The following is an 11,468-nucleotide window of genomic DNA, read 5'->3' on the forward strand; positions in this document are numbered from 1 at the left end:
TATCATGAGGCCTTTGACTGAATGATGTTCAATGTTTCTGCACAGATACCGGATGACTCAGCTCTCAGTTCTACACTGAGGATGCAAATTTAATTATTTTTGGGGATCCCAATTCTATACCATGGGTGCTATTTGATTATTTTTTGGGCTTAGGAAAGCAGCATCTGTTAAACGTCTTTGCATCCCTCTGAGAGCTAAAACTAACTGGGAGAATGATGACAGTTGGGGAACAGGAAGCTCATTTCTAAAAAAATAAAATTAAATAAACCTATATAACACCGGTTTCAAACTCCCTGCGTGACTTTGCCATTATGGGACGCATTGGGACGGTTTCCCTATTCGCTGAGCTGGGGTGGGTGTGTCCTGCATGTCACGCAACCGGCCCATGAGCTTCCAATTTGACACTCCTATATACTGTATATACCGATAAATTCAAAACAGTATAAATCATAATTATAATGACACATGTCCATTGTTTTTATTTTCATTACTAAATTCATCTCTCTACGGCTGTCAGGATGGTGAACCGCAGAAACACCCTTTTCAGAGTTCAGCCTGTAAATTGGAAATCCATACATAGAACCCATTAAATCAATAATTAGCATACATTCTCACCCAAATGTATCTTTTAGGAGGGGATTTTCCAGTCTATGAATCATATTTTGGGAAATAGGACTATGGGGTGTGCTGAAGCCTGTTCCACACTCCAAGCATTCACCCTTGTATGGATCCTTTGATGGGATGTAAGATAACTCCTTGTTCTGAAGCTCTTTCCACACTTCATGCATTTATATGGCTTCTCCCCTGTGTGTTGTGATCCGCCAGCAGCCTGCGGAGCTGGCAGCAGAGTCAGACAGTGAGGAGACTGGGGAGGAACATGGGGTCTGAAGAAGGCCTGGATGAAGACTCTGCTTTGGAGGCAGAGATGGCTGCAGGGCATGATACACAAACTCCGGAGCCTCCAGAGTCAGATAGAAGAGAGGCAGAGAAACAGGAGGAGGCTGTTCCTAGTGCATGCATGCACAGAGCTGCCAGAAGGCAAGAGAAGCTAAAGCAAAAGGGACGACTCGGGAGTAAGATCAAGAGATGATTGGCCCCTCCCATAAGGCTTAAAAGAGCAGCAAAGGCACTTGGGCTCTTATAGGAAAGCAAGGTTGCTAACTCTGTTTCCAGTCAGCATTTCGTGTTTCTGAATTTCGTAGGGTTCTTGCCAAATAAGGCCTTTGGCAGGGTATCAAAGAAGATAAAGGTTTGTGATAATCCCGAAGGACTTCTTCCAAAGGACTGGGTTTGCAATTAATTTGGACTCAGCTGGGAATGAAGTAATTCTCAGCTGTTACAATAAAATAAGTTCGTTTGGGACTAATTGTGTCTTGTAATGACTAAGGAAGCCTAGGTCACAACACTATGTGGATCCTATGATGGGATGTTAGTTCCTTGCTTGTTCTGAAGCTCTTTCCACACTCCATGCATTTATACGGCTTCTCCCCTGTGTGGATCCTTTGATGGGATGCAAGTTCATTGCTTGTTCTGAAACTCTTTCCACACTCCATACATTTATATGGCTTCTCCCCTGTGTGGATCCTTTTATGGATAATAAGGCTGCCCTTTTGGCTAAAGTCCTTTGCACACTCCATACATTTATATGGTTTCTCCCCTGTGTGGGTCCTTTGATGGGATGTAAGATTACTACTTGTACTGAAGCTCTTATCACACTCCATGCATTTATGTGCCTTCTCCCCTGTATGGATCTTTTGATGGAATGTAAGTTCCTTCCTTAGTCTGAAGCCCTTTCCACACGCCATGCATTGATATGGCTTCTCCCCTGTATGGATCCTTTGATGGGATGTAAGTTCCTTACTTGTTCTGAAGCTCTTTCCACACTCCATGCATTGATATGGTTTCTCCCTCGTGTGGATCCTTTGATGAGATGTAAGTGCATTGCTTGTTCTGCAGCCCTTTCCACATGCCATGCACTGATATGGCTTCTCCCCTGTGTGGATCCTTTGATGGGATGTTAGTTCCTTCCTTGTTCTGAAACTCTTTCCACACTCCATGCATTTATATGGCTTCTCCTCTGTGTGGATCCTTTGATGGGATGTAAGTTTACTGCTTATTCTGAAACTCTTTCCACACTCCATGCATTTATATGGCTTCTCCCCTGTGTGGATCCTTTGATGGGATGTAAGATGACTGTTTCTTCTGAAGCCCTTTCCACACTCCATGCATTTATATGGCTTCTCCTCTGTGTGGATCCTTTGATGGGATGTAAGTTTACTGCTTATTCTGAAACTCTTTCCACACTCCATGCATTTATATGGCTTCTCCCCTGTGTGGATCCTTTTATGGATAATAAGGTTGCCCTTTTGGCTAAAGCCCTTTGCACACTCCATACATTTATATGGTTTCTCCCCTGTGTGGGTCCTTTGATGGGATGTAAGCTTACTACTTGTACTGAAGCTCTTACCACACTCCATGCATTTATACGGCTTCTCCCCTGTGTGGATCCTTTGATGGGATGTTAGTTCCTTCCTTGTTCTGAAACTCTTTCCACACTCCATGCATTTATATGGTTTCTCCCCTGTGTGGATCCTTTGATGGGATGTTAGTTCCTTCCTTGTTCTGAAGCTCTTTCCACACTCCATGCATTGATATGGTTTCTCCCCTGTGTGGGTCCTTTGATGGGATGTAAGGTGACTGTTACTTCTGAAGCTCTTTCCACACTCCATGCATTTATATGGCTTCTCCCCTGTGTGGATCCTTTGATGGCATGAAAGATGACTGTTTCTTCTGAAGCCCTTTCCACACTCCATGCATTTATATGGTTTCTCCCCTGTGTGGATCCTTTGATGGGGTGTAAGGTCACTGTTTCTTCTGAAGCCCTTTCCACACTCCATGCATTTATATGGTTTCTCCCTTGTGCATGTCCTTTTATTAACAATATTGTTTCCATGTTCATTGCATTTATTTGACTTCTCTCCCATGTGAAAACTTTTCTGTGACTCAAGAGACCCATTTTCTTGAGAAAGTGTGAATATCCAACTGTAATTTTTCCCTTTGTCTTCGCATATATTGGCTGCTCCTTTGGCTTGTGATAGAGAGGGTACATTTACATCTAATGTGTCTTTGAAGAGTCTTACATCTTTCTCAATATATTTATTCTTTAGTTTTCCTCGTTGATCAATAAATTCCTGCATCTGAGCAACAATTGAAGACGAGCTTCCCTTATTCCTGTTACTTGACAGGTTTCTGTCCTGTCTTTGGAATTCTGTTTGAATTGCAGGTTTCTCCATTAGGTCTCGTTGTCTAAACACTTTGATTGATTCTCCAGATTCTTCATTGTCATTCTCATTATCACCTTCAAAGGGAAAGAGAAATGAAAGTGAGAGAAAGGTTAGGAAAAACGATCACTCTGTCAGAAGTCATATTAATTGTGCCAAATTCTAATATATACTGCATATTTGTATCCTTATAATAGCATGATATAGAAATGATAATATCTCTATTGATGAGGCATAAAACCTTGAAAAAGTCATTAAGTCAAAAAACTTGAATGATATGGAAGCTTCTGGGCCAAAATAGTTGAAATCTGTGTGATGGAGTTTGGCATTATCTCAAACTAAGGAATTACTTTGTCACTAAAATGTTTAAATAGAAATAGAAAAACAAATTGGATCGGATGCATCTAAGCAGAATGCCATTTTAGACCTATTTCCTTCCTAGAAGCAGTAGAAAAACACAACGTTTCCTTCTCCCTCTGAAGAGAAGATATCTATTTAGAGATGTTTTCATAGGAATTACTAACTAATGACATTAAGTACAAAATGGCTTCCTGAACTCTCTGACTGGAGAGTAGGAAACTCTTACCAAGAGAGGCCACATTCTTATAATTCTCCAACATGACTTCCCAATGCAGAGCTTTTTGGTGAGGATCCAGCTGAGTCCACTCCTCCTCTGAGAAATACACAGCCACCTCCTCAAAGGACACAAGACCCACCTGAAAGGGGGAAGAAAGTAGAAAACAGACTGAGGAGGCATTGCAGGATCTTTCCTATTATTTTGAAATTCCCAAAGTAAACACACTTACACTGAGGTAAGTGGCTATGCTTAGTAAGAATAGGTTTAGGTGGCAAAATGGACAGAACAAAAGCATTTGACTAAAGAAATATTTTAGGCAGGTTTATCAACTTGAATGATTCTGCGTCATCAGGGAGGGTGGGGCAGTGGGCATGGCCATCATAGGCGGTGGCGAGCACATGCACAGGGCCAGATGGTGTCTGGAAGCAACTGCAGCCTGCGCGGGGGTGGGCGGAGGCATGTGATCTGTCCCACCATCTGTCTTTGCTTGTGCGGAATGTGCGGTGGAACAGGAGGACCAGGCTGGAGGGAAGGGGCTGAGAATGCAGGGGCTACGCTGTGGTGCCACCCCCGCCCGTCATAGCAGCGGCACTGGCAGAGGCGCAGGTGGGGTGGGCGAGGTACGCAATCTGGCCTACCAGTTGCGCCGTGGAACCCTCTGCCACTCTGTCCGTCCTTGCTTGTTAAGGGTAATCTAGTCTCACAAACAATGTTGTGTACTATTCAGCAGAGTACCCTTTAGATTACGCATGAAAGCAACTGAGAATGATTGTGGACAATGACAGTTAACATACAAACAAACTGGGTTTGATAATATTTTATCAAATATTGAAAATATTTTACTTTTAGGGAAAAAGGAAAATTATAGTCCAAAAACAATCCAGGTCATACACCCATAAAGTCAGTCCAGGGATATTTTTCAAATATCAAGTCTTCTTACCAATCGTAGAGAAACACAACAAACCAGATCTTCTTTAGTTTCATTCAGGAACAAAGTTCAATACAAAACAGTCAGTAAATATTAAAGAAGCAGTAAATAGCCATGATCAAGCAGTAAATAGCCACGATCAAGCAATGATCATGCATAGAGCTCAAATATAGAGTTGCAGCATATCAGCAGGTAAAAATGGTATTGTAGTGTCCACACAAACCATAATTCAGCTTTCCTTAAGTACATTGGCTACAGAGCTCAGCCAATCAGGATGCATGATGATGCAACAAAGTTTTTAAAGCTACATAATACTTTTAACTACAAACACACAACGTTGGTTTATATATTTCCTGGCCAACATTTGGGCAATAACAGTTTCCTAACACCCGCAGCTGTGGACCGGATCACATGCCTCCCCCACTCACCCCCACACCTCTAGTTGTTGCTGGTGCCTGCGCGAGGCGAGTGAAGCCAAGGGACAGGGTGGGATGGTGCCACACTTGAGCCTGTGCACGTTTGGCTCCTGCCGTCCAACCTAGTCCTCCGGCTCTGCCGCAAACTCCGCAAGCAAAGACAGGCGGTGGGATGGTGCCTGGAAACGATGGGGCTTTTCAACCTTCACTTCAGAAGGAAGGAGAGGGAGGGAAAGGGAGAGCAGTAGCTCGAGGGCTGCCTGTTCGCCAGCTGTTCCCTGGGCTTGCTCACGGAAACCAGCATGGAAGGAATAGTCTGTTTCTTTCAGATTTGTCCTGGCCCTCCCATCCCCTTTGAACTTTGGCCTCCCTCTTCGGAGGGTGACAGAGGGCGAGGCTAGGCTAAAGCACAGGAAACATGGGAGAGAAGCTGAGGGGCTCGGCCGCCTCTCCATGAGACCGCTCGGGTGACACGGCATGCAACAGCCATTCTTTCCAAGTCAGCAGCAGCGCCTAAATCAAAACAAAGCACTGCGAGTCCATGCGCCCTTCCCATTTCTTGGCCCCTTTTTTGGGAAGCCTTTCACCACCACTGATGTTATTCAGATTACATCGTGGTGTGTTTTGGAGGGGAGAAGGCACAGCTGTTGTTGTCCACTTGGAGGTGGTCAAGGAAGGCCAGGCTCCCCTTCCCCCTATGGTTCCGCAAAGCCCATGAGGTTCTGGGTGGAGAAGCACATTGCTTCTCGCAGTGTTGGCCTTGGGATCCACTTCAGAAGAGCTTTGCTCTTTTCCTCCAGGGCTTTGATATTGTCTACCCCCTTTCACTTTTCTGTCTTAAAAGTCTGGGCTCTGGAGCGGGGACATTTCGTCCTTTGCCAAGTTTCTTGCCAGCGTCCCCTTGATGTCTTTCCCCTCTCCCCACACAGTTCTCAGAGAGGGAGAGGGGGAGAGAGAGAGAGGAGGAGAGAGAGAGGATGGTGTGCTCCTCATCCTTAGCTGCTGGATGGAGGGCTAGGCTGGGCTGAAGCAGAGGAGAAAAGAATGGGGGGGAGAAGCCAGCCTCTACCTTCTGCCAGTGCCCCCCCCAGTGGTCCCAGCTGCTGTGAGTGGTGAGTGCATCAAAAATAAAAAGTGGACTTGCGCGCTGCCCCTTGCACTGCACAGCTGTTGTTGCCTGTGCTCAGCTTTGTACAGCAACGATGAGAGACTGCAGGATTTATTTATTTTTTTTATTTCTCTTCCAAAACATGCAGGGACAGCACTGGCAGCAGGCGGAGAAAGAGGCATGGGGCTGCCCACTTCGGGTCCAGCAATCGCTGCAAGCACATTTCAGGCAGCTGCTGTAAGCTGAATCCTGCTTTTCCCCTTTGACGCACTCGCCACTCCCTTGCAGCAACTGGCATGAGCGACTGCCATTGTTGCTGTTGGCTTCACGGGAGCTCTTTGCCCTCCTGGCAGCGCTGCTTTCGGCCACTCTGCTGGGCTGCTCTTGCCTGGCCTAGGGCGAGTCACCCGAGATCTACGACCTCCGGAGCACCCTCCCACCGCCGCCATGCCAGAGCCCCTTTGCCAGCAGCCACTTGCTGGAGCCACACTGCCTTACCCACCACCTTTGGCCTGCTGAGCACCTTCCTGCAGGTCTACTGCAGGCACTGGGCTATGAGTTGACCCTGGCACTATTTGGGCCCTGGCGGGTGCTACCTCTCATACTGGCTGTGAAGGGCAATGTGGACGTCGCAGCTCCACCTGAAGCAGGGGGGCACTCTGGAACTCATAGATCTGGGATGACTCACTCCGCAGCAGATAGGAGCAGCCCTGCAGGATGACCGAAAGCAGTGCTACCAGGAGGCCAACAGCAGCACAGGCAGCCGCTTGGCAGCCAGCAGCCAAAAGTGTACCGGCAGCAGCAGCCCCAGCAAGCAGGGCAGGTGGAGACCTGGGTGTGCTTAAAAGTTGGGCCACTGCATCTGAAGGCAAGCAGGTGGTAGGATGGAGAGGGCTGGGCCGGCAGGCTCCCCACTTCCTGTATGCGAAAAATATAAGACACCCCCGAAAATAAGCTTGAGTGCTTTTTCGGGGACTAAGAGAATATAAGACTGGGTCTTATTTTCAGGTAAACACAGTAATTAGCAAAAGAATAAAAAGAATCTCCAACCAAAAGCAGAGGGAAAAATGGCAGAAGACACTACATGTCTAACAACAGTTTTTAGTTTTTAGTGACTGTTCAAAGTTACACAGCAGCAAAAAAATGACATCCCCATTTTTCACACTTACGACTATTACCTGTGCTGTCTACATCCTCTGATTTCCTGAGGGAAATGGAAAATATAAATCTAGTAGATGAATGTTCTTCTCTTACCTGAGTTGGAGGTTCAATCCTGGTTTCTGTTTCCCCAAAACAAAGAGTCAACTTCCTTCTATTCTCCCCTGTGTGGGAGACAGAATTTCAAAAAGCATAATTAGTAAAATGGGAGGAGGAATGCTATATAGGAGAAGACCCAGAGAAGGTGAGAAAGTTAGGATTTATCAGAGGAGAAAAAGGACTTTATATTACCTCCTGAGGTGTCCTGAATTGGATCTTCCTGAGGGATCCCCCTGAAAGACAGTTCTTGAGGGAGATTTGACAGATGCCTCTTTCTCTCAGGATCTCTGATCTCCGTTGTGAAGGACTTGAAATAGGAGAAAAGAATTAATGGACATCACAAATCATGAAATGGTTTCTTTTTCAGTGAACATCACTGCAAATCACTCGGCACCTATCAATTAGGCTGGGAAGGAAGAAAGAAATGGCTGTGCAAAATCTTTCTTCTAGAATGGATAAGGGATATACAAAGATTAGTGAAGCATCTCCACATAGTATGAATGCCAGGAAAGAAGACATCAAAATTTGAATTCATTGATCCAAAGGCAAAGATTTTTGTGTATAATATAATGCCTGAACAAGGGGAAGACGTGGCTGAAGACTTTAAAATTTGTATTAAATTATAATTTAAACTAAACCTTCTATAAAATGATGTATCCCTCTACTTAACACTGATAAACTACCAAAGATATATAAAGAAATTTCAAATAAATGTTGGAAATTTAAATGTAAAAAAGGAACTTTTTACCATCTCTGTTTCACTTGTGACAAGTGACAAAGAAATACTGGAGCAAGATTTTTATTTTACTGCAGAAGATTCTCAAAGTGGGTATGAAAATCAAACCAGAGACTTTTCTTTTAGGTTTAATAGACAAAAGAGATTGAAAAACAATCTTGAATTTTGCTATTATATATGTTGAGAGCAGCAAGAATACGGTATGCATAAAAGCGGAAGGATACTTTAAATGGGCCTCTTGTGGCTCAACAGACTAATGCAGTCTGTTATTAACATAGCTGCCAGCAATTACTGCAGGTTCTAGTCCCACCAGGCCCAAGGTTGACTCAGCCTTCCATCCTTTATAAGGTAGGTAAAATAAGGACCCAGATTGTTGGGGGCAATAAGTTGACTTTGTATAGAAATATACAAATAGGATGAAGACTATTGCTAACCTAGTGTAAGCCGCCCTGAGTCTTCGGAGAAGGGCGGGGTATAAATGCGAATAAAATAAATAAATAAATAAAAAATTGCCAAATGGAAAAGTGGTTGGACAAACTGATGGAACAAGCAGAGATGGAAAGTTAAAAAAATTTAACTGCTTTAGTTAAAGAGAAGATCAAACCCAACCTTATTTCTACTTTGGAATCATTGCTGGATTTTGTTCTTGACTTGGAAAAAAATGAAGCTTTGATTGAGGTTTCCTTTTTACGTAGGTTTTTGTTACAGAATTTGTTAGTACATATTAAATAAATATAAGTAAAACATTGAAACTTAATGGTATCATTTTATGTGACTGCTTTTTATGTGATTTTCTTTCTCTTTTCCCCCTTTCCCCTACATTTCTTTCCCTTCCCTTCCTACTATTTTCATTTTTTTGTATTTTATATCTTGATAAGCTTAATAAAACTATGAAAAGGATTCAAAATGTGAACTTATTGTTTATTATATTCAATTTTTTCTGGAGTCCCAAGAGGAAGTCCTCTCACCTGCAACTCAACCTGCTCCTTCTTCTCCTCCGCCTGGCTCAGGAGGAAGCCTTCCACCAGGGCCACCGCCTGGGAGCTGGTCTCTGCTCCACATTCCCGCACCCAACTCTCCATCTGTAGGGGCAGAAGGGCCAGGAACCGCTCCAGAACAACCAGGTCCAGCATCTGCGCTTTTGTGTGCTTGTCTGGTCTCAACCATCGACTACAAAAGGAATGGAGTCGGCTGCAAAGTCCTCGGGGACTCTCATCCTCCTGATATTGGATGTTCCTGAAATTCCAAGCCTGAACTTGTGAAACGATGGTTCCTTCTTCCAGCATCTTCTGCCCAGTTCTTGCCAACATCTCCCTGTGGATTCCAGACTGAGCACCGGAAGGGCCTTTTCCAGTTCCCCCACTTGCTAAAGGAAGGCTTGCCATTCTTTCTGTCCTATAACACAATTCTAAATTAGTGCAAGGAAAGTTGTGTATCTCCAAATGCTTTTTCATTTCTTGGAAGAAATATCCATCTGGTTCAGTTCCAATATAGGAGGAAGGCACTGGAAATAAAATGGAGGCTGGAGGCCGATTGGAAAGAAAGGTTCCACTTATTGTTGAACCAGAACCATCAACCACATGTGATTCTGGGACAGCTGACAAAATGGAGTTTAGAGTGGGTGGATTTTATACCTTCTGGATTCCTATGGGGTCATGTAGGGGTCATGGTTGGCTCTATAGGGAAAAGGGGAAATGCAAATCCTAGGTGTTTGTCTGAGATAATTTGGTCAACCTTTGGCTTAATTGTGTTGCTTATCTGATGTTTCTGCCTGACCCAGTCTTTCTGAATGGATTACCAAATCTGCACTTCAAAAAGATGGCCTCCTCAGGTTCCGCTTGGGACAGGGAGACTGAGGCTGGTTTCTGCCTCCATTAAGATCATGTTTCTCCATTTGTCCCTTAGGGGAAATAAAATATTATGCTTCTTTTTAATATTCCCCCAAATATTTCATTCTTCCAGGGGGTGGGCCTTCCCACACATTCATAGCAATGTTCACTTAGCTATGGGAATACCTAAAGTCCTCTTAGCCATAGAAATAACGTTGTCTCTAAAGAAGATGAACAAATGAACCCTATTTTGTGTTTCTCTGAAAGAAAAGAAAATATATTCAAATAACCAGAAAGTAGTGGGTTGGACCATTCATCAACACTCATCCCCACATACTGTAGAAGAAGTTATTTTCTAAGCTGGTAAAGTGATGATTTCCCTCAAGAAAATTCAGGGTATTTGGCATTTTGGATCATTTCAATTTCTTTTTATTCCCAAGGAGAGACTTGCTTTCTAAAAGTGCAGATCAAGGCATGAAACTCCAGTTCACATAAATTGAAATGCCAGTCAATTGACCCTTGTTTAGGATGCTGCTCTACTAATTTCCTAAGGCAAATTGAACTGCAGGGCATCCAAACCCAGTTTAGTGTCATCCAGCACACAGTGAGAATGTAGGCATCATCTTTTGCCTCCCTTCCTTGCAAATATATTTCTTATTTCCTTCTTGAGATTTCCCATGCAAGCTCTCCCCCTACACAGGAGCTTTCACCAGGAAATGGGGTGTGAAGGAATCTCCAGGTTCCCCCCCCCCACTTTCATTCCTGAGGATCTCGATTTATTCCCGAGGGCAGCGTGCGTGGTCTCTGCTTTCCCCCAAGTGCCTCTTACAATCAGGGAAAAGGGAGGGTAGGGGAATATGGGATCTGGGAGAGTCTCCCACCCCTGATACTCAAAAAAACTGCAAATGGATGAGGACTTGGCATGTGTCTCTTGCCCTTTTTTAGAGCGAGAACTCTCTGTCTCCTTTTCTACGAGAAAACATACATACACAGACACCCACCTTTTCCACGTTTGGATTTTGTTTTCCGCCTTTGTAAACTCCTGCAAAGCTCAAAGAGTTAAAGTGAGAGAGAGTCCAGCATCCTAGAAAGGCAAAAATTGAATGATGTCATTGCCTTCCCAACTTGTAAGGCCCAAAACCGAAGTGCCTCCCCTGGTGGATTTTCTGTGCACGGAAGGTACTCATGCAAAGAGCGGAGAAATGGTGCATTTCCCATGGGGGGCCAGGAGGGGGCTCCTTGATTCGGAAGCTTTTGGCAATGCTTCTGAGTTTCACTTCTGTTCCTGGCTTCAGAGCTAGGCCCATCCTTGAAAATATAGAAGAAAGTAAATAAA

At 44.2% G+C, this 11,468-nt stretch overlaps 1 protein-coding gene across 2 annotated transcripts in view; it reads right to left on the bottom strand.

The window, feature by feature from the left end:
* Positions 1 to 11,176, bottom strand: part of LOC131191547 (zinc finger protein 850-like) — a 40,803-nt gene extending 29,627 nt beyond the window's left edge. Inside the window, exons 1-6 of one of the 2 annotated variants that reach the window (XM_058169796.1) lie at positions 11,134 to 11,172; positions 9,272 to 10,392; positions 7,760 to 7,874; positions 7,565 to 7,632; positions 3,868 to 3,997; positions 1,405 to 3,358 (exon numbers count right to left, since the gene is read on the bottom strand). In XM_058169796.1, the coding sequence (XP_058025779.1) occupies positions 1,405 to 3,358; positions 3,868 to 3,997; positions 7,565 to 7,632; positions 7,760 to 7,874; positions 9,272 to 9,757 (2,753 nt within the window). In that variant the 5' untranslated portion in view covers positions 9,758 to 10,392; positions 11,134 to 11,172. Of the gene's footprint in view, positions 1 to 634; positions 3,359 to 3,867; positions 3,998 to 7,564; positions 7,633 to 7,759; positions 7,875 to 9,271; positions 10,393 to 11,133 lie in introns of those variants that run through there. The other variant, XM_058169795.1, reaches the window with a different exon arrangement.
* Positions 11,177 to 11,468: the final 292 nt, after the last annotated feature.

The sequence above is a fragment of the Ahaetulla prasina genome, chromosome 2 (genome assembly GCF_028640845.1).
Source record: "Ahaetulla prasina isolate Xishuangbanna chromosome 2, ASM2864084v1, whole genome shotgun sequence".
Lineage (NCBI taxonomy): Eukaryota > Metazoa > Chordata > Lepidosauria > Squamata > Colubridae > Ahaetulla > Ahaetulla prasina.